The sequence below is a fragment of the Thamnophis sirtalis genome, unplaced genomic scaffold (genome assembly GCF_051295495.1).
Source record: "Thamnophis sirtalis isolate CommonGarterSnake01/CBP01778 unplaced genomic scaffold, rThaSir2_p1.2 scaffold_3, whole genome shotgun sequence".
Classification (NCBI taxonomy): domain Eukaryota; kingdom Metazoa; phylum Chordata; class Lepidosauria; order Squamata; family Natricidae; genus Thamnophis; species Thamnophis sirtalis.
In genome coordinates, this window is record NW_028261383.1 from 119,738,037 (window position 1) to 119,761,253 (window position 23,217).

At 38.5% G+C, this 23,217-nt stretch overlaps 1 protein-coding gene across 1 annotated transcript in view; it reads left to right on the forward strand.

The window, feature by feature from the left end:
* Positions 1-23,217, forward strand: part of LOC106553293 (uncharacterized) — a 61,331-nt gene that overhangs the window by 21,946 nt on the left and 16,168 nt on the right. The window contains exons 36-54 of the mRNA XM_087708248.1: positions 62-187; positions 274-444; positions 2,835-2,939; positions 4,652-4,747; positions 5,746-5,898; positions 11,492-11,704; positions 11,787-11,930; positions 14,683-14,839; positions 17,006-17,033; positions 17,762-17,879; positions 17,991-18,083; positions 18,223-18,286; positions 18,363-18,461; positions 18,562-18,665; positions 19,217-19,355; positions 19,842-19,960; positions 20,059-20,208; positions 21,329-21,499; positions 21,813-22,116. Of these exons, the coding sequence (XP_087564374.1) occupies positions 62-187; positions 274-444; positions 2,835-2,939; positions 4,652-4,747; positions 5,746-5,898; positions 11,492-11,704; positions 11,787-11,930; positions 14,683-14,839; positions 17,006-17,033; positions 17,762-17,879; positions 17,991-18,083; positions 18,223-18,286; positions 18,363-18,461; positions 18,562-18,665; positions 19,217-19,355; positions 19,842-19,960; positions 20,059-20,208; positions 21,329-21,499; positions 21,813-22,116 (2,554 nt within the window). The remainder of the gene's footprint in view (positions 1-61; positions 188-273; positions 445-2,834; positions 2,940-4,651; positions 4,748-5,745; positions 5,899-11,491; positions 11,705-11,786; positions 11,931-14,682; positions 14,840-17,005; positions 17,034-17,761; positions 17,880-17,990; positions 18,084-18,222; positions 18,287-18,362; positions 18,462-18,561; positions 18,666-19,216; positions 19,356-19,841; positions 19,961-20,058; positions 20,209-21,328; positions 21,500-21,812; positions 22,117-23,217) is intronic.

Consider the following 23,217-nt stretch of genomic DNA (forward strand, 5'->3'; position numbering starts at 1 on the left):
TATACTTACTTGTGGCTTCTGCCTTTTTTGAAAAACGATTGACCACATTATTTTTAAACAGAATACTAGCCTGATCAACACCAAGAAGAAGCTGGAAACAGACATTGCCCAGATGCAGAGTGAAATGGAGGAGACTATTCAGGAAGCACGCAATGCTGAAGAAAAGGCCAAGAAAGCCATCACTGATGTTAGTAAAATGAGTTTTTGATGAAAAAAAAATCAATTTACACCAGGCATTCTTTACTCTCATCTGTTTGGTTCATTTATTATTAGGCAGCCATGATGGCTGAAGAACTGAAGAAGGAACAAGACACCAGCGCCCATCTTGAAAGGATGAAGAAGAATCTGGACCAGACTGTGAAGGATCTGCAACACCGTCTTGATGAGGCAGAGCAACTAGCCCTGAAAGGAGGGAAAAAACAGATCCAGAAATTGGAGGCTAGGGTATGTATTATTCATATATGAGCAATTGCATGTACTATGAACTTTTGATCTGCTTTCTCTTTGTGTAACATTACCTGGAAATTCAGAGAAATGTCAAAGAGCAAAAATATGGTCTGCACATGGTCTGCCCAACATAAAGTTGCCCTACATATCCCAAGGTGTGCTCCCCACATTTTTTTTCATCACACTTATTCCCCCTCCCCCACTTTTTAATCCTTTTCACTGACTCCTAAAATATTTCTTTAATTTCCATTAAAATTTTACCACCTTTTTTCCTCCTTTGAATTATTATTTATTTTCCTTAACTACATTGTTTGCCACAGTCTTTTTATCTCTGTACACATTATAGAATAACTTTATTTTATCCTATTTTTTCCTCTTTCTGCAGATTTTTCATCTGCAACCTTTCTCATGACATAATTCCAGCCATCCTTTGACATACTTCCTCTTGGTGTCATTCCAAAAACCTCTGTGTCATTCGTGTCTCTCGTATTTTGAGATTTAATCAGCTTGCAGGATTTTTCAGGAATTATTGCAAGAAGTTCTGTGATCACCTTCATTTATTCTTTCATTACCATAGAAAGTCATTTATCTGCCCTAGAGATCTGAATTCATTCTAATCAACTTGTTTCTCTTTATGTTCTTCTTGTCTGGTTTAAGGAGGTCTGGTTTACTGTTCCCTTTTTCCTCCAGTGGCATAATGGTGATAATCAATTTCCCTTTTTCTCACAACAGATCTATCACTCTGGGTTTCCTTTTGGCTTCTAATGTACACAAATAACTTTTTAATGTGCTTTTTAAAATATTTCTTGCTAGCCAGTCTTCACTCCTGCTGAGTTTCAGCCTTTCTGCCACAGTTTCTTAGGCTATTTATGTTCTTTGGGGATTTAGCATTCTTCCATTTTCCTGTACATATCCCTTTTCTTTCTGGGTGTTTTCTGAGTTGGGCTGCTTAATTATAGACATTTCATTACTGAACAAAGTAACATCATCAGTATGAGCAAATGTGAGGTTTCTGTATTTTCACTATGTTATAATTCTTTGTATGTTGTCTATGCTGGATCCATGCTATTTTTTCCCCTTTTTATGTAGATTATTGTGATTGTGCTTTCTGGATACTTTTCTCATTCAGGATTTCCTGGGTCCAAATTGTTTTCCTTTGGAAATAAATCCTAATTCCTGAATTTATGTAGAAATACATGTTTCTTTACACGCAGTGCAATGCTTCCACCCTTTCTGTTGAGTTTGTTCCTTTGAAATACCTGTAGTGTTTCAGTGCTATGTCCTAATTAGCATTACTATCCTATTGTAGTAAGTAAGTAAGTCCTATCTCCCTGTTTATTTTCAATACTCTGTCTGTTGGAATAGAAACCTCTGACATTTGACATGACACCCTCTAGCTTTCTGGTGGTATTTCTTGGACACTCTGTATCTCTACTTTCTTGGCTCAGTTCTTGGCTGTCTTTTTGTGTCTGGGCATTTGCCACCCCCTTCATTTTATTACAGTTTAACACACTCCTGATAAGATGGAGAATGCAAACATTTTCCCCATATTTTGTAAGATATAATCTTATATAATCTATTCCTACAAAATGAGATCTATTCATACAACAGTATCTTCCCAGGAATTGACCATTGTCACATAGTCCAAAGCCTTCTTAATAACACATGGATGTAGATTGTGTTTGATTTCCAAGGCCCTACTTCTTCTTCTTGCTCAACCAGAAATATTGATGAAAAAGCTTCCAGTTCCCACCTTCATTCATATCCTTCTCCCTTCTATTAGTGTCACATATCTATTTTTACTTCTTCTCTTTGTAAATTCATGCTTTTTACTATTTACTCCTTCTACCTTCAAAACTGCATTTGTCAATATACCATGGTGTCACTAGATTGAACCATCAATATTGATTGATACCATGGCTGTACACAATTAAGGCTTTTCTGTAACACTTTTTCATAATATAAAACAGGGTTACCTGCCTCATTTGTACCCATGAAATGTATAGCATTGCCTGTGATGTTAAGGAAAATGCCGTTCAGTTTCAAAACATTTTTGCAAGGAATGGACAAATGCAACCAAGGCTACACATTATTTTAGACTAAGATCTCTACATGTGGAGAGTCTTAAAAGTCAAAAACCTTTCCCACATGCCGCACTCTTTTAATGCTTTGTTGAATGCTGCTAAGAAAGTAAAGAAAAGAGGATTGGAGCAAATCATATCAAACAAAGTTGGGAAAAGATAATTAGAAAAATTAGAAACATAGAAGCATTCATCTATAGCTATGTGTAGCTAATCCTTATAACCAAGTTTCCACATGCATTTTCATAATTTAGTGGGAATCTCGATTGCTAGGCTTACATGTTTTAATTTTCTTTTTAATGTCAGGTTCGTGAACTGGAGTCTGAGTTTGAGAACGAGCAGAAGCGTAGTGCAGAGGCTATCAAAGGTGTACGGAAATATGAGAGAAGAGTAAAGGAACTAACTTATCAGGTGAGAATGGAAACTGTCATTTATTTCAAAAACTTTTAGAAAAAAATTAAGTAGCAGCCTAATTGAATTGTAATAATTGAATAGCAAGGACTCTAATGAAAAGATAATTAAATGTAAGCTAACATATTTGAATGAGGATAGTGTATTACTTGATAGGCGCCAACAGATGAATGGGAAATGAATATTTGGTTATAGATAAGGATAAGTATCACATGAGAAAATATATGGGATAAAAATGGATGGGGAACTTGAAATATACTCTTAAAGAGGAAAAATAACTGAGACTATAAGAAGAGGTTTAAAAATTTGGGGCATGTAAGAACAGTCACTCACGCCCTTGTGACCTCAAGACTGGACTGTTGTAATGCGCTCTACATGGGGCAGCCCTTGAAGAGCATTCGGAGACTTCAGCTTGTCCAGAATGCAGCCGCACGAGCGATTGTGGGTGCACCCCGGTATACCCACGTTACACCTATCCTCCGCGAGCTGCACTGGCTGCCTATTGGGCTCCGGATGCGCTTCAAGGTGCTAGTCGTTACTTTTAAAGCCCTACATGGTATCGGACCTGGGTACTTGAGAGACCGCCTCCTGCCAATTACCTCCCTACAACCAATTAGATCCCACAGATTAGGCCTCCTCCGGATTCCATCTGCTAGCCAATGTCGACTATCAACCACCCGGGGGAGAGCCTTCTCTGTGGCTGCTCCGGCCCTCTGGAACGATCTCCCCGTGGAGATTCGGACCCTCACCACCCTTCAGGCTTTTCGCAAAGCTGTTAAGACCTGGCTGTTCCGGCAGGCCTGGGGCTGATGAGTTTCCAGCCCCACTTGAATTTGTTGTGACTGTTGAGGAGTTTTTTAAATCTGTTTTCTGTATTGTTTTTTCATTTTGTTTGTTTTGCTTGTATTGTCCCCATTCCCCCTTGGTTTGTTAGCGGCCCTGATCCCCTTGGGAATAGGGCGGCATACAAGTCTAATAAACTGAACATACAAGTCTAATAAACTGTATAACTATGTAATATTATTATGAGGATAGCTGGAAACCTGAACCGCACCTTGCCCAAAAAATATGCCTTGGAGCGGGGGAGGATAACAATGGAATTGCTATATATGCATACCTTTAAAATAGGATGTATATTAAAATTATTAATATAAAAATGTTTATTGAAATGTAATCATTAATACCATCAATATTAAATGGAGCTTGCTTACACAATGAAATACACCATGTAAGCTAAGTGGAGAGAGTGGAAGAGAGAGAAAGGAAGATGAGAGGAGGAAGAGAGGGGTTAGGAGAGAGGGAGCAGAGGGGAGGAAAAGAGTAGGCGAGAGAGAAGGAGTGGAAAGAGGAGAGAGGAAGAGGAGAGAGGAAGGGGAAGTAGAGAAGAGCGGGATGGTAGAAGGAAGAAAGGAGTTGGGAGGAGGAGAAAGGGAGAGAAAGCAGGATGGCAGTGGATCGGGTATAATATGGTGTATGGAAAGCAGAAGAGCAAATGATAGTTCTGTGGGTTGATGGTAAAAGGAACTGATATAATATTGGATAACACAAAATAGTGCTGGTTAAGATGTAATGGTCTACTTGTGGTTACTTGTATGAAAATAAAAATTAAAAAAAAACTTTTCAAAAAAAAACCTCTTAGGAAAAACAAATAAAGGTTTAAATAATTTGCATACTTACTCTCTCCATTCTTTATATCCTTTAAATATATATAGTCTGAAGAAGACCGGAAAAATGTTCTGAGGCTCCAGGATCTGGTCGATAAACTACAGCTTAAAGTGAAAGCATACAAGAGACAAGCTGAAGAGGCCGTAAGTTCACAGGAAGACCTAGTTCCAAAAACTCTCTCTCTCTGCACAATTAAAACACACTATGCGTAGGACATAAAATAATGAAGGTTCCTTCTGAAAAGGTCCCATTTTATATTGCTTGTGAATATAAAATCGTATTTATATGAGAGCTTGTAAAGTGTCAGCCTATTCTTATGCACTTTGGATGAATGAAGACCTTCATGGAATTAATGTTAATCTTTGTAACCTCATGAGATTCTGCTTATGCTTCTAGTTTGATATTTCAGATTAATTTTAGGCCCTTAAAAATGTTGGATATGAATATTGAATGTTACCCATGAAGGAAAGGTTAGAAATACTTTTGGACTATATATAAAGGTTATTAATAACAATAACAATAAAAAGAACAAAATTAGGCACAGCCAAGTTTTAATTATTAGGGGGAAAATGTTATGATATAGGATATAGTCAAATAAAGAAAGGATAATGATAATAAATTATATACATGCTATGAGTACAATATGAGGGAATTGGATGTAAATGGTAAACAGGGATTTGGAAAGGAGGATTAGAAAATTTTGGTATTAAATATTATGGATGTTTAGCTAGAATAGGATATGAGGATTTAATGGTAATGGAGGATTTTATAAATAAGTAAATGAAATGCCAGTGTGTGGCTATGTATTAAATCATGGTATATTTTATGATGAAGGACATTTAAATAATCATAGTCAAATAAAAGTGGAGGTATGATAATGGTAATATAATAAATATCTGAATTAAGATATTAGAATTAATATGAATTATATTTGATGATGATGGAAGAGATGCACAAAAGCCTTTTGTAACCAACTGGTACACTTTCTACAGTATGTAAAGAAGGAGGATTTTTAGGTTTGTTTTGAAGATAAAAATATATTTTTAAAAAAAGGTTCTTCAGAAGAATTCAGAAGAAATATTATGTATTCTTTTTTTACAATTACTGGGAATTAAATTGGAATAATTGTATGCTTTTCCAGGAGGAACAATCCAATGTGAACCTTTCCAAGTTCCGCAAGATTCAGCATGAGCTGGAAGAAGCTGAGGAACGGGCTGACATTGCTGAGTCCCAGGTGAACAAACTCAGGGTGAAGAGCCGAGAAGTGCATAAGAAGGTGGTTGTAAGTGAAGAATAAACTCACCTGGAAATGGCGAAGTGACCGAAGAGAAGCGCAAAATGTGATGCTCTTTGTCACTTCCTGTAATTACTGTTTATCTTTCCTTAATATATAGAAAATAAAGATGATAGAGAACTTTGCATACTAAAAACTGTTGTGACTTTTCTTTCATTCTACTTAATGCTAGAAACTGCAGATGATTTATGCAATTCTAATTTTCTGCCTGTAGGATGTAGGGGTGAAATTCAGCAGGTTCTGACAGGTTCTGGAGAACTGGTAGCGGAAATTTTGAGTAATTCAGAGAACCGGCAAATACCGCCTCTGGCTGGCCCCAGAGTGGGATGGGAATGGAGATTTTGCAATAATCTTCCCTTGGAGTGGGGAGGGACTAGAGATTTTGCAGTATCCTTCCCCTGCCATGCCCATCACGTCATGCCCACAGAACTAGTAGTAAAAAAAAATGAATTTCACCACTCTGTAGGATGTGTATATTTAACTGAGTTTTATTAATATCTAATTATTATTTCTATATAGAAATATATTATCTATATAATGCCCATAATGTAATTTCCATAAGGATTATAATAATTTCCATAAAATTGAATTTCCCTTGGTAATAGAATTATCTTGGCAGTAGAATTAAATGTGTTGCAGAATATAGTACCTGATCTCTGAAAAGCTATGTAGAATTGGAGCTTATTTGTAGCAGATTACCAAAAAGGTAGACTAGGAAGTAAAAAAAAAAGGGGGGGGGGAACTATAGAAGTAGCAGTGACAAATTACTGCTACCTTGTTATCAAGAAAACTACATGGAAGTATTGATGTAGTAATCAAAAACTGAATTTGATTTAGGCTATTAACTTTCAATTTTGCAATATATGTTTCACAGATTTTAATGGAAAGACAGTTTGTATTTTTTTTTAATGAAATGGGTAAAGTTTACATCGGCATAAACAGAACATATTTTTATTTTTATACTAAATCCAATGAAAATACATTAAGAAGTAAGGATGCTTCAATATAAGACTTTCATTACTTAGCCATATTTCTTAGAATTGTATAAAGTATCCAAGTAATCCAGGTTTTCCTTTTTCCTTTTGTTTTTTCACTGTAGAAAACATAATATATTCCTTCTTTATAGTCATACAGTGCACAGCCATCATATATCCCTAACCAAATAGTTTTCAGTACTATCCTGGTATATAGAGACTGATTAGTAATTAAAATGAAAATAACATGGAATAACAATACATTTCATATTCAATAGGGGGAACATTATAAATGAACAAACTAAGCTTTATTATACAAATAGTATTGCTCTTTTTCCAAAGTGATGATTAGATCTTGGAGAACCGAAATTTGAATAGTGATTTAATAGATATCAAAAAAGAAATTACAAAACTATATATCGTTTTAATAAGAAAATACATTTTAGCAGTTGGGAAAACAATTTGTATATTGGATTGTACTACTAAAATATTCAACTCACACATAAGAGGGGAGAAAAATACATAATTGTGAACTCACATATGGAATCAGTTGGGGAAGGGCTATTTTTGGTGTCAGTCATACACCATCTGTAATTCTGTAAGTCAGAGGCTGGTAACTTTAAAACTTGTGGACTTCAACTCCCAGAATTCTTCAGCCAGACATGCTGGCTAGGGAATTCTGGGAGTTGAAGTCCACAAGTCTCAAAATTGCTAAGTTTGGAGTTCCCAGCTGTAAGTGATATTACTTTAGCCTGAATTGTTTTTTGTTTTTGTTTTGGCATTGTTATCTAGTACTTAATCTTTAAAAAAAGCCCCTACATTACAATAAAAATTGGCTAAGCACAAATGAAACTGACATTAACTGCAGTAGGACAGAAAAAATGTGCAGTTAGTTGCACGTTTCTTCTTCTTCTTCTTCTTCTTCTTCTTCTTCTTCTTCTTCTTCTTCTTCTTCTTCTTCTTCTTCTTCTTCTTCTTCTCTCTCTCTCTCTCTCTCTCTCTCTCTCTCTCTCTCTCTCTCTCTCTCTCTCTCTCTCTCTTTCTCTCATCTGTTGCAAGCAATAAGATAAGTAGATTTCTCCAGAGTTTTGACAAAATTCTATGTGTTTTAATCTCTGAGGAATGAACAATAACTGATTAAGAAAATGAAAAAGTGCTCTAAAGATCTAAGCAAAAATTTCCACTGCTTGTAAAGTAGATCAGTGCTAAATAATGTATAATTTTATATTTGGTTGTGCTAAGGATTAAGGAGGAGGAAATTCTTGCATTACATACCTATTTGATGGCCAACACATCTCTTAGAGAAACAATACTGGGTTAAACAATAACCCACTACACGTCCAGACTCCAAACCAAAAACAACAAATGGAGATTTTTCCAAATAGAGTTATTTTATTTCACACCTGTAGACAAAATCTTGCCAAACTGAGCACTCTACTATCCACATCTACCATATATTCTACCATGTACTCCAGGAATTACTAGGGAGGGTCTGTTTTCAGCCTCTTTCTCTAACAAATCACATTTGGACCGAGTGGCCTTTTACTCCTCTGGAATGCGCCCCCTTCCTCCTGGGTATCCGTCTCTTTACTACATTCCACCACCTAAACAAATGGAAAGGAAGGAATATTGCAAGCAGCCCCTATTCCTACAGTAACGTCACAAACACTGAGGGGGAATGAACAAGAAATGCCTATGTAAAGGTGGGGAGAACATGGAAAAAGAGTGGCATAGATCCTGGAAGGAGAACAATGAAGCAAATTAACCTGATGCGGAGCTTCCCAAAATTGCGCCCAAGAAAGGACACGTTAAAGGGAAGTTTGAGTTTGCCACTTAGGACTTGGCAAACCACACCAACTCCTTCTTGCAGCATTTGAGAGCCTCAAGCTCCTTATACTCTTTTATTTTTCCATCATCATCATATTTCTTTCTCAATAACCTTTGGCTTGCTATTGCAAGGCATAAGTATCTCTTCCCAGCCTCTTCTCTTGCACGCTCTTACAGAACACATGCTCTTTATAACTCAAATTCTAAGCATGGTCCAAAGGGTGTGCGAATACTGTCTTGGTAATCATAGAAGGCATGCCAAGAGCCCCAAGTCTCCTATTCCTTCCTCGTCATCATGACTATTTATCAGACGTTGTCTGAAAATAGTAGACAGGTTTTCCCATTCCAGCAAAAATGATTTATTGCACAGTAGGTTTTTGGACATATCACAATCCGATTGGAATAAAATATTTGACAATTATAGTAGCTGTGACTCTCTGTCAGTAGCATAGTAGCCAGTTATCCTTTCCCTTCTGCAAAGTATCAATGAAAATGGCTTGGGGGGGCGGGGGGAGTCACTTAAATGTTATTCAAGCTATTTAAATGTGATCAAAAGTCATTGAAATCACTTTTTAAAAACTGATTTTTCAGTGGGGGCGGGGGTGGTCAGTAGCCCTTTTCGGTTAAGATGCTTTTATTGAAAATGTAAGTTAATGACTTCCATCAAATATATTTAGAAATGATACAGGCACTTTTAGGAATGCAGTGGCTCAACTCTAAATATATCCAGGGATAATATGAGTAAGAATTATGTTTGCAGTCAACTTTGCCAAAACAATACTTGGCCAGAAATATTTGACCTGTGGCAGAGGAGGTGCTAGGGCCGAGCGGATATTATAAAAGAGTTTCTGGGACCTGCTTTATCTTTGATCTGCCTGAGCTTTGCCTAGAGCTTCAAGGTAAGTCATGTGAAGAATGAACTTGGAATTGGAGGGCAGGATCATGGGTAGGCCTGGGATCTTACACATCCCAGGGCCATCTTGCCACCTCTGGAACTAACTTCTCTGGGGACATTACACCTGTTCTTGAATATGTCTGTACATTTCCATTCTTTATATCAACATATTCTTGGAACTTTGGAAATCTTGGATTACAAAGAGAATCATCATCATCATTTTTGTTTTTTCTAAATTGTTCGGGTAGTTCTGGCCAGCCTCAAGGCTGCCTGTAACTTCTTTGCAGAAGGTGAGGTAAGGCATAACAGTGCTAGTGCCCATAATAGATAGATAGATAACATTACAATGCTCCCAATGTAGATAATATTATGATCCCCATAATATAGATAAAACTGCATTTGAAAATGTGATCAACGTGTAACATCTAACACGTAGTAAAGATAAACAAATATTTTTTTAAATTGAGATTTTATTTATTTATTTATTTTCATTTTCATTTATTAAAATTGTTTTCTGCCCATCTCTCTACAAGCAGCTAGGAAGAATAAAAAGAATATAAGCAAAATATTTATTTATTTTTTAAATGTAAGCATTAAATATAAATGGATCCCCCCAAAATGATTTTTTTAAAAAAATTAAAATATAAAACTATGATACTTAAAAAGTGATGGAACACTGGATTTTATTTCAGAACTCAAGTCAGCAAGGCACAAATCTTGGGCTGGATCTCTGTGACCCCCTAATGAAGATGTTTCATTTTGCTGGCCATGAAGATTATGGTTTCCTAGTTACAATTTTTTGGAAGATGCTTTACTTTCAAACACGGCAGGATCACAAAGCAGGCTTCTGTACTGTCACTTTCAAATTTTTGATAAGAGACTGGAATATTTCTAATGCCAAGGATAAAGCAAGCAATATTTAATTTCATAGACGCAAAACGCTCACGAACGTCTCTTTTTCAAAACAGTAGGGTAAAAATATAATGGCATATGCCCAGTTCAAAAGAAAAACAGCCTGGAGGCAGGAGATAGGAGTAGTTTCTGTTGCTGATTAAATTCAGAGTTCCTTCGTTAGAATACTCATCACCTGTTGGAATACATAATAATTACAATATACATTATTAAAAAAGGAATTAAATATTTTATATGGTATGATAATATTTTATAGTTGTTCTGAGTACATAAATCACATTTTTTTCACCCACATATATATACCACTTCCTTTTCCACTTCACTCTTCTTTTTATTTATAAAACATGTGCTGAGTTCTCAGCAGAGTCCTGCTTTGTTACCTACACTTAACCAAAGTAATTGATTACAGATTACAAATAGGGAAATGGGATGCTGTTCTGCTGTATGCTGAGTTATTTTTTCTTTCAGATGATAGATAGATCTCCCTCCTCACCCTCTTTTCCTCCTCTGCCCCCCCTCTGCCCGCCCCTCTATATATATCTAGTCTGAGCTCTTACACTTCTGCTTTTGTTTATTCATCCATAGTTTATATATTTTTTTCTTTTGGACAAAGAGTAAAACTTTTTCTTGAATAAAAAGTTGAAGATAATAATGACGACAGTAGAGGGACTCATACCATATGCTGATTTATTAATATCCACAAGTTTCTAATGGAACTGAAATGACCCATCTTATACTTGGTCAATTTCTCTTCTTCCAGAAAAGAAAACACAGGTTCCTTCTAGCGGGGAATGTTGTTTTCATCAAAGGAAGACAATCTAGAAGGGTCTTGTAATCATAAACAGTTGCTAAGTCCACCAGGCGGAAAGTTGCAAAAGAGACAAAAACTAATGATTTAGCCTTTTAGAAAAGTTTGCACTGTACCTATAAGCTGATAGACCATCTTTCCTCCATGTAGTTTTCTCTGCTGCGGTGTGCCCTGTAAACTGCAGCCATGTCGTCAGACGCTGAAATGGCAATTTTCGGGGAAGCTGCCGCTTTTCTCCGGAAGTCAGAAAAGGAGAGAATTGAATCCCAGAACAAGCCCTTTGATGCCAAGACCTCGGTTTATGTGGTGAATGCTAAGGAAGCCTATGTGAAAGGCATTGTACAAAGTAAAGATGCAGGGAAAGTCGTAGTCAAGACTGAAAAAGGAGAAGTGAGTAAAGAACAAGAAACATATTGTCAAAAGTTAGCCTTTATTAGACCAGGTCTACTTATCAATATCTTTTCTTTCCTAGAATGTAACTGTAAAGGATGACCAAATCTTTCCTATGAACCCTCCCAAATTTGACAAAATTGAGGACATGGCCATGATGACCCACCTCAATGAACCTGCTGTCCTATATAACCTCAAAGAGCGTTATGCAGCCTGGATGATCTACGTGAGTGCAGCCATTGTTTCTGTTTGCTGCTTTCTGCTAGTGCAATACTACGGACTCAAATAATGCATGTATAATCTCTTAAAACCAGTAAGGCTCATGAAAAATCTGAACAAATACCCAATAGAGATTTTAATGATAATAGAGTCAACTGATTACTTCATGTTTTCACATGGGGTCTAGAAATGAACATGTTTAGAATAACTATCATATAGTAAGATAAACTGATCCAAACAAAATTCATAAAAAATAGTGTCCAATTTTGATTGCATCAGTCAACAAAAAGCCTGGTGAAATACCCCTCAGACCAGAGGTGGGTTCCTACCTGTTTGGCCCGATTTGGTTGAGTAGGTAGTAATTTGGCTGGCCATGCCGCCAAACCGGTTCTATTGTGCTGCCATCTTGTTTTTTGCTTCTGCGCTTGCACAGAAGCATTTTTTACCAACTGCACATGCACGCATCAAGTACGCATGTGCCCAAAGCACATCGCTGAGCAAACTGGCAGTAGAAGAAGCCGGAACCCACCCCTGACTCAGGCTATAAATTTGCATTGTCAGAATAATCTATTAGTCAGTTTGGTAATCACATATTTCTGCATTCATATAGACAAAAGGTGGACTATATTATGCACATAAATAATATGGGAGGCCTCTGTGCGTGGTCTCTGCACTTCTTATAAGCTGATATACCATGTTTCCCTGAAATAAGGCGCTTGGCCTTATTTTCAGGAAGGTCTTATTATTTTTGAGGTGCTGGAGGCGGCGAGAGCGTGGTCACCTCATGGCTTCTGCTGTGCTGTGTTGCAATCCAGTCCGGCTTCAGACCTGGCTACAGCACAGAAACCGCTTTGGTCGCGTTGATTGATGATCTCTGGAGAGCCAGGGATGGAGGCCATGCCTCCATCCTGGTGCTCCTTGACCTCTCGGCGGCTTTCGATACCATCGACCATGGTATCCTTCTGCGACGACTGTGGGAGGTGGGGGTGGGAGGCACTGTTTTACGGTGGTTCTCCTCTTACCTCTCGGACAGGTCGCAGTCGGTGTTAGTCGGAGGGCAGAGATCGACCCCTAGGCCCCTAACGCATGGGGTGCCGCAGGGTTCGGTCCTGTCCCCCCTTCTTTTCAATATCTACATGAAACCACTGGGTGAGATCATCCGACGGCACGGGATAAAATACCATCAGTATGCGGACGATACACAGTTGTATCTGTCCGCCCCGTGCCAACTCAATGAAGCGATGGACGTGATGAGCCAGGGTCTTGAGGCTGTTAGAGACTGGATGGGGGTTAACAAGCTTGTGCTCAATCCAGAAAAGACCGAGTGGCTGTTGTACTTCCCTCCCACGAATTGGCCAAGTGTTCCATCTCTCAGGCTGGGGGGTCAAATTGTACGCCCCTCAGATAGGGTTCGCAACTTGGGAGTCCTCCTGGACCCTCAGCTGACTTTTGAACACCATTTGTCAGTTGTAACCAGGGGGGCATTTGCCCAGGTACGCCTGGTGCACCAGTTGCATCCCTACCTGAACTGGGAGGCTCTCACAACAGTCACTCGTGCCCTTGTGACCTCTAGGCTGGAGTACTGCAATGTGCTCTACATGGGGCTGCCCTTGAAGAGTATTCGGTGACTTCAGCTGGTCCAGAATGCGGCCGCGCGAGCGATCGTGGGTGCACCTCGATTCACCCACGTAACACCTATCCTCTGCGAGCTGCACTGGCTGCCTGTTGATCTCCGGGTGCGCTTCAAGGTGCTACTTGTCACCTACAAAGCCCTTCATGGTATTGGATCTGGGTACTTGAGAGACCGCCTACTGCCAATTACCTCCACTAGACCGATAAGATCGCATAGATTAGGCCTCCTCTCGAATTCCATCAGCCAGCCAGTGTAGACTGGCAACTACCCGGAGGAGAGCCTTCTCGGTGGCTGCTCCGACTCTCTGGAACGAACTCCCCGTGGAGATCCGGACCCTCACCACCCTCCAGACCTTCCGCGCCACCCTTAAAATCTGGCTGTCCCGGCTGGCCTGGGGTTAAAGACTCTAACCCCTACTCGAATTGTATGACTGTTGAGTTCTTAAATGATGTAGTGCCTTTATGTTGTAAATTGTTTGTCCTTCCCCCCCCCCTTTTGAACTGTGAGCGGCCCTGAGTTCCCCCAGGGAAAAGGGCGGCATACAAATAAAGTGAAAACTAAACTAAACTAAAACTTTTGGGGGTGGACTTATTTTGGGGGGAGGGTTATTTTAGCACATGCGCTCAAAAGCCCATTTGTGCTTTTTATCCAGGGAGGTCTTATTTTTAGGGAAACAGGGTAGCAGTTTCTGCACAACTGAATGTGCTATGTGTCTATTTTTTAAAACGAACCTTTAGAAAGTATAGAAATTATGATACTGCTCCTTTCATGCTACACAGTAAATATCTATCATTTATTATTATTTCTTTCTTTATTTTCCTTTTCAACTCTTTTCCCCTTCCATATACCTTTTTATGTATGATTCAGTTCAGTGGTGGGTTGCTATTTGTTTTTACTACCTGTTTGCTCATGTGCATGCGCACTCACATGCTGCTTTTGCACATGTGCAGAAGTGTCTGGAAGTGTCTGGGCAGATGGGTGGAGCCTTCCGCCATCGCTACTACTGGTTTGCCCAATCTGAGCTGAACCAGAAGCAACCCACCTCTGATTCAGTTCCTTAGGCTTTAAGGAAAATAACAAATATAACAAGCAAATGGATGGTGATATTTGCCTTGTATTTTTTCAGACCTACTCAGGTCTCTTCTGTGTCACTGTCAATCCCTACAAGTGGTTGCCAGTATACAACCCAGAAGTGGTGTCAGCTTACAGAGGCAAAAAGCGTCAAGAGGCCCCTCCCCACATCTTCTCCATCTCTGACAATGCATATCAGTTCATGTTAACTGGTGAGTAAATGAATGTTTTTGGGGGGGTGGGGAATAATAAGGTAGGGAAAACAGGAAGAACATGGCTTTTGGAATTCCTTTCAGACCCTTAAGAATAGATGCTCCCCCTGAAGAGCATCCGGAAGCTTCAGTTGGTGCAAAATGCAGTGGCCTGCATGGTTTTGTGCAGCTCTTGATGTGCACGTTTCACTTCTCCTTCAGGAACTGCATTGGTTGCCAATTTGCTTCCAGGTGCAATTCAAGGGAATTTAAAGCCCTTCATGGCTTGGGACAGGTTATCTGAGGGACCATATCTTGCCAGTCACATCTACGTAACCCACTAGAGTGGAATGGCAAGGAAGGTTGTGGGTCACATCCTCTAGGGAGATACATCTGGCAGGACACAGAAGAAGAGCCTTCTCTGTGGTGGCTCCCTCTCTCTGGAACAGCATTCCCCCAGAGATTAGATTGGCTTCCACTCTAAACTCTTCCAGAAGGTGCTGAAGACCTGGTTCTGCCAATGGTTCTAGGGAACCCAGAGTTGGATGGAGGCCATTAAATGGCGTGTATGGATATGTATTGCCACTGGGATGGGGGTGGGGACTATTATTATTTTTTTTTCTAATTTTCTTTTGTTATTTTTATTTTTATATAATGCTTGAGTTGCCATGTGCGAGTAAATGGCAATATAAAGTTTCTAAAATAAATATTTATTATCATCAATGGTAAAAAAAATCCACAAATAGATGACAAAATAAATACTACAGACAAAAATCAAACAAAAAACAAGCAGAGCAATCAAATCAACCATAATGCCTGTTATGGTTGTTAAATCATGATGGTCATAAATCGAATCATATGTGACCAGGCCTGCTTTTACAACCATTTTTTCAGCAGTCGTTAAGCAAATACAGAGACATTAAGCAAACATCTTGATCATTAAGAGAACACCATGGCTGTTAAGCAAATCCGCTGTTTGCTATGGGGGATTTTTGCTGAAAATTGGAAATAAATGCTTTTTTCAGTAAAAATGATGTAAACTGTAGTCACAGGAATGTGGGATGCTGCAAAAGGCCATGAATGAGGATCTGTCGCCAAGCTTCTGAAATGCAATCAGGGGACCACAGGAGGGGGTGGGGTGGGGGGTGGAAGCTGTTGGAAGTTTGGAACTGGATTGTTAAATACCTTTGGGGGGGGGAGTCTATTGTAACTTTGAATAGTTATTAAGCAAGTGGCCATAAGTTGAGCACTACCTATAGGCAATAAAACATAATATTGCCACATTCGAAGAAACAGAATGATTTTGATAAGGCATCTAAACACAGCCTGGGACATTGACTATGAAAATGTTACACGATGCATCTGTACATCTTTATACAAGGAGCAATACATGCAGGCCATAAAATGAATGGCAATGCTTCATACATCTGGGTTTTTTAAATAATACCCCTGAAGAACAGTGATCAGATGTAATTAGAATCTGATTTAAGAATAGCTCTGCTCTGAGCTTTGTAAACGGAAAGGAGAAGTCAGCAAGTTGTTCAGCTGTTGCCCAATGGCTTGCCCATGCAGATTCACTGAGGGAAGTTCTGAGGGATTTTTGTTTCCTCCATGGCCACAGCCTGATCTGACCTTTTTTCAAAGATGATGTTTCTGCTGTTGGCTTCTCCTGCCTCAGTTATCCTGTTGATGTAGTAAAAGAGGTTGAGTTCTGATCCCCTCTGCACAGCTTCTTTCCAAATCTTTTAAATAGAAAAAATAAATAAAAACATACCTCCTTAGAATCTTTTTCCTTTTGATGACAGTCAAATACTGAATTAGTTCTAGTGGTCAAGGTGTCTTAAAACAATTACATTGTTCTGCAAATTAAAATTGTCACTGGTGAAAGACAAATAGATGAAAACTACTTATTTAGGATTTATGATACACACATAGATACAGCATATATGTGTACACACACATATATACATACATACACATACATATACATCCATATACACATAAATACACGTGTGTGTGTGTGTGTGTGTGTGTGTGTGTGTGTGTGGTGTATTGGGATAAGAGAGTTCAAAAATTTAGAGGATTTTCTTCTGCTTTATATTCAGAATGATGTAGGGGTGGGGTTTTTTTGCAACATACTGTAAAATTGTAAAAAGTCACAAGTAACTTTTTAAAAAATCTTTTCAGATCGCGAGAATCAATCCATTTTGATCACGTAAGTATGCCTTCTTAACTGGTCCACTGATTTCTTTGAAATAAAATTAGGACAATTAGCCCACTGTTCTAAAAGAAACTGCAGGACTACTGTGTATCACTGTTTGAATGCCGTAACAATAATGATTCCTCAACAACATTTGGCAGCCCCTGTTAGGATTCCTCCCTAAACTGCAGTGGAGATCATTGTAGTTAAACATGTATAGAAGAGAAGTATGTAGAACAAGGATGGGAAAATTATTTTAGCTAGAAGGCCAGTAGCAGGTAGAACAATGGAAGTTTGTGCATACTGTCATATAACTCTCTTACACACTCACACACACAGACACACACACACCAATAAGATTTGAAATCGAGATTCTTCGAATTGGCCTTCCCACTTTAAGGTACAATTAGATTCGAAAAACAACACCAAAAAAATGCAGCATGGGTCAGATGAGAGAGAGTTTCAGAGGAGAAATAACTCATATCCATGGCAGGTGGTTCTAAACTTTGAATTTTTACTGTGTTTTGCGGAGCCAGAGTTAATATAAATTTTGTTGGTAGGCAGATTAGGTGGAATGAAATCTGCAATTTCCTATAGTTCAGTCAGGCTTAGAAGGCCTTTCTGATTTTCCAGGCCTGAGGGCAGATGAGGCTATCCCCCATCCCTACTTCTTAGTGACCTGGAGTTGGAATTTCAATGAAATGATTTCTAACACATTAATTAAGTCTTCTTTGAATCAACAGCGGAGAATCTGGTGCTGGAAAAACTGTGAACACGAAACGTGTCATCCAGTACTTCGCAACAATTGCAGTTTCTTCTGACAAGAAAAAGGAAGAGCCAGTTCAAACAGGCAAAATACATGTGTGTGGGTTTTTTTTTTTTTGTTTTTTTTTGTAAAAGATGAAAAGTGAATACATAGAAATTTTCCGTGATGAAACAAAATGAAATTAATCATGATCTTTTTCACTGAAGGGCACCCTTGAAGATCAAATCATCAGTGCCAATCCCTTGCTGGAGGCTTTTGGAAATGCCAAGACTGTGAGGAATGACAACTCTTCACGCTTTGTAAGTCCTGTGCAAAATAGGACGAAAGACTTTCGTGTGTGAAAAACTGAATGCTGCCTCTGTTTGCAAGTTAATCTCTGAAACAGTAAAATTATGTCTCCCAATTTTTTTTTAATATTATGCCTTCTCTTCTTTATAGGGCAAATTCATCAGAATCCATTTTGGTACCACTGGCAAGCTGGCTTCTGCAGACATTGAGACATGTAAGGGATATTTCTTTGTGTGTTTATTTGATCCTTTCTTTCTTCCTTAACTAATACAACTTTATTGTTTTGCCAGATCTGCTGGAGAAGTCCAGAGTTACCTTCCAGCTCAAGGCTGAAAGAAGCTACCATATCTTTTATCAGATCATGTCCAACAAGAGGCCAGAACTGATTGGTAAGGAGAATCATCCATTTGGAAGACTATTTCCACTATTAAACATTAAAAATGTGCTGATGCTTGAAACTGAATCATGTTTGTGCTTCTTTTTATGCAGAGATGCTTCTGATTACTACCAACCCATATGACTTCCATTTTGTCAGCCAGGGTGAGATCACTGTTGCCAGCATTGATGATCAAGAAGAGTTGATGGCAACTGATGTAAGTAATTTGCAAAAGTGAGGACATGAGATATTAACTTGATTACATATCCATTTTGGTATACCATTTTTGGACCAATTATGTTAGGAGTGAAAATAGTTTTTTTAAATGTCCCAGTAGAAAGAACCTCTAGTGTTTCAGTCAGAGTGCTTCAGGGAATAGCAATAGTGGAAGGAAATTCCCTTCTTCCATCTTTCTTTTAAACCAAACTTATTGCTGCCACTACTACAAAAAGGGGTTTTGATATTCTTCCTTTCAGATTTTTCTCTTTTTATAATGAGTCATCATAGTTTAGTGCGTCTCAGAAACATTGATGAAGCCATGTGGGGATGTTAGAAATCATGGGAACCCAAAGGATTTGCTAACTCCTTTTCCAGAAGGATCTTCTATCTTGATGCAGTATTTCAAGGCCAGCAAAAAAATAGAATGAATAAAAATCACAGGTCACTCGTTACTAGAATATATTAAGTTTTCCAACTCCAAATAGGCTTGAGCATTGTGCTTTCATCTAGCATATCAGGCAATGTATTGACTATAGATTTCATTGCCAGAGTGCCATTGACATCCTGGGCTTCACTGCAGAGGAAAAGACAGCCATTTACAAGCTGACTGGAGCTGTCATGCACTATGGGAATATGAAATTCAAGCAGAAGCAGCGAGAGGAGCAGGCTGAGCCAGACGGCACTGAAGGTATTTGACTACGGAATGACAAACATGATATGCTAAGATCCAGAATATGATATGGAGGATGCAGTACAACATATCGTTTTCAGAACTGCTAGGATATTGCATTTTATTAGTAGTATTTCCCTTACTAGACAAAGACATGATGCTTTTTAAAAGTTTAGCTTTAGAAGGAAATACATAGAAAAATTAAAATGTATTTTAAATTGCTGTTTTGCCATTTGCTAGATATACCTCCTGCAAACTTTGGGAGTGTGATTATCCCCACTCCATACAAAGCTGACTGAAGTTGGGGAGAGGGGGGTTCCCCCCAGTAATACAATAATTCAATTGTTAACCTAATGAATAATTCAAAATGCTAATCAATTTAGAAAAAAAATCTGTATGGCCTATTTGTCAAAATTAGAATCTGTTTTGGTCTTCTAGAAGAGTTGGAAATTATAGTTTTGCTAATATATACTGATCATATCTTCCTTTCTTGACTGTGCTCAGTTGCTGACAAGGCTGCCTACCTCACGAATCTCAACTCAGCAGATCTTCTGAAAGCTCTATGCTATCCCCGGGTCAAGGTCGGCAATGAATATGTCACCAAAGGCCAAACTGTCCAGCAGGTAAGTCTTTCTAAAATCAAAGGGAAAGCTAAAAAAAAATAATGACTCTCTTTATGTGAATGTTCCTTGTTGCATATGTCACCAATTTGTTCTTCTAGGTCTACAATAATGTGGGTGCTCTGGCTAAAGCTGTCTTTGAGAAGATGTTCTTGTGGATGGTCGTCCGTATCAACCAACAATTGGATACCAGACAATCCAGACAACACTTCATCGGTGTGCTGGACATTGCTGGCTTTGAGATCTTTGATGTAAGGAAATGAAACCTTGGGACCAAGCAGATGGCTTTTGTTACCCAGTCTTCCTATCTCAGTTTTGTTCTACTATCTTTGTTCTGAAATGTTTTTGTTAGCTCATAACATAGACTTAGATTTTTTTTATTTGCGATTTTTGACTTAAAGAACATTGCAGCAGTCTTCTAAAAATGTGTCAATATATAGACACATATAATTGATCAGACATATATTCAGAATTGAACAGCTTGCCAGTTTGGGGAAGCTCTGCAACATGTTAGCAAATTCATGACCAAGAAAGAAAGTAATTTAATTAGCAGTTCCATTCATATGCAAAAGAGAAAATAAACATATAGCAATTTTATTTAGTCAAAAAATAGTATCATTCTGTTTATAGCGGTTCACTGACAAAAGGGCAAACGACAAAACCACCCCCGACAAAACCGCGGTGACAAAACCGCGTGTTCTAAAGTGCTCCAACGAATGTGCGCTGAATCGCGCCGACAACAGCGCGCCGACAGAAGCGCGCCGACAGAAGCGCGCCGACAGAAGCGCGCCGACAGAAGCGCGCCGACAGAAGTGCGCTGTAAAACTAACCCTAACCCTAAACCTAAACCTAACCCTAAATGTAACGCTAACCCTAACCCTAACCCTAAACCTAAACCTAACCCTAACCCTAACCCTAAACCTAACCCTTACCTTAAGTTAAATCGGCTTTCTGTCGACACACTGTTGTAAAGCGCCCTTCTGTCTCCGCGCTGTTGTCACCGCGCTGTTGTTGGCACGATTCAGCGCTCATTCGTTGGAGCACTTTAGAACACGCGGTTTAGTCGGGTGCAGAGTTGTCGTTCGCCCTTTTGTCGGGTCACGGTTTATAGCATGTATAATTATTCTTCAGAATAATAGTTATGGGCTTAATGCAGAACCTTAGAATATTTTTTTAATAACTCAGCATAATATTGATGTTACATAGAGAAACTGATGAAAAACACTTTACAATTAAACATTTGGATGCCAAAATTAAGAATGGACAACACATTTTGTGTTTTTAAAACAAATTCATCTTAATTCATTTTACCAAAACTCTGCCTTCTTTTCTTATATATCTTTGTTATTCTTATTCTTTTCTTACGTCTAGTACAACAGCTTGGAGCAGCTCTGCATCAACTTCACCAATGAGAAACTGCAACAGTTTTTCAACCATCACATGTTTGTTCTGGAGCAAGAAGAGTACAAGAAAGAAGGAATTGAATGGGAGTTCATTGACTTTGGAATGGACTTGGCTGCCTGCATTGAACTCATTGAGAAGGTTTTGATCAAATTTTTATATTTATTATATTGAATTTTGCAGTAATTCAACTAATGACCGTTAACTGCCTTGGCATGTGAGCTATATCCCTGATTATAGCTATAAAGATATATGATGCAGATATATTTATAACAATGCTTCCCTAACTCAATATAATTTTTGAATGCTTGTTCCGCTGTTAATCATATTTCTTCATAGACTATCACAAGAAAACCATTGTTTTTGATTCAAAATTACAAAAGATGAAATTATTTGAAGTAAGTATATAATAGTCCATGTAGTGGCCAACTGTCTTTCCCTCATTGTTTTATAGCCCATGGGCATTTTCTCCATCCTGGAAGAAGAGTGCATGTTCCCCAAGGCAACAGACGTCTCTTTCAAGAACAAGCTCTATGACCAGCATCTTGGCAAGAGCAACAACTTCCAGAAACCCAAGCCTGCCAAAGGCAAAGCTGAAGCTCATTTCTCCCTTGTGCACTATGCTGGCACTGTTGATTACAACATTAGCGGCTGGCTGGACAAGAACAAGGACCCCCTGAATGAAACCGTGGTGGGTCTGTATCAGAAGTCTTCTATGAAGACCTTGGCCTTATTGTTTGCTGACCGTCCAGTAGAAGGTAATTCTTAACACTTGAAATAATGAACGATAAACATCATTCAGAGTCAAAACAACTGCCCATGTCAGTGCTATCCCCATATGATATTGTTTTTATACAGGTTAGGGAATCCTCAGCATAGGAGCTCATATCTGTAAACCTAAAAATGAAAAAAAGCACATAACTTGCACAATGTCCAGAGTTTCCTAAAGACACCTTTAAAATAAATTGCTGTTTTGTAAATGATGATGTCCCCAATGGCAGCCATTTTGTGAATGGGTAAACCATTAACAGCCATTTTGCAAATGGTGACATTATCAATATTTCAAATGTGCCCAACAACCCCTAAAGGTGCAGCTGGCCTTAACATGGTTTAAACCAGATATTTCCTAATAATTGATTAATAAGTAACATTGCATATATATGTAATATTTTATAGTTTTTATAGTTTTTAGCTTCTCCTAAAGACCCTTGGCACATCCTTTCCCCGTGTTCTATAAATAACCCCAACATTAACATTAGCTAAAGTACTTATGTTTCACCTTTTCTCTGAGAGGTTTATCCTCATGATAACCTTATGAGATTGATTGGGATGACAGACCAAGATTAGCCAAGTGACCCACACTGACCAAAAACATTACTGAAATCGCTTCAGTCCAGGACCTAACCACTACACTACATTTGCTCTTTCAATTTTCTCTCACAAATACCCCAAATGTATAATTTCCAAAGAAATACAAATAAATGTATGAGATGATCTGGTTCAAATTGCAGTGTTGCTGCAGGGTTCTGGATTAGCATAAGGTGAACTCAAACAGTATGGTTTAGTGACAGACTTCACATCAATCCCTACAATAAATCTTTCTTCAGAAATATGGCCCACATATTTGGTTGTAGTGTGAATACATAAGCAGCTCATACTATAGTTATAAACGAAGTCACAGCTGCATAGAAGATAAGCCAATGACAGAGCACAGAAATATTTCAAATACAAAGCCTTTCCCTCCATTTTTTTTCCAAATCAATGAAAGTTTAGTTGTTCTATTTCCCATCTTTAAGGCTGGCATTTGATCAGAGTTTACCTAACTGTGTTGTCTTCCTTTAATTCTTGCCTCACCAACT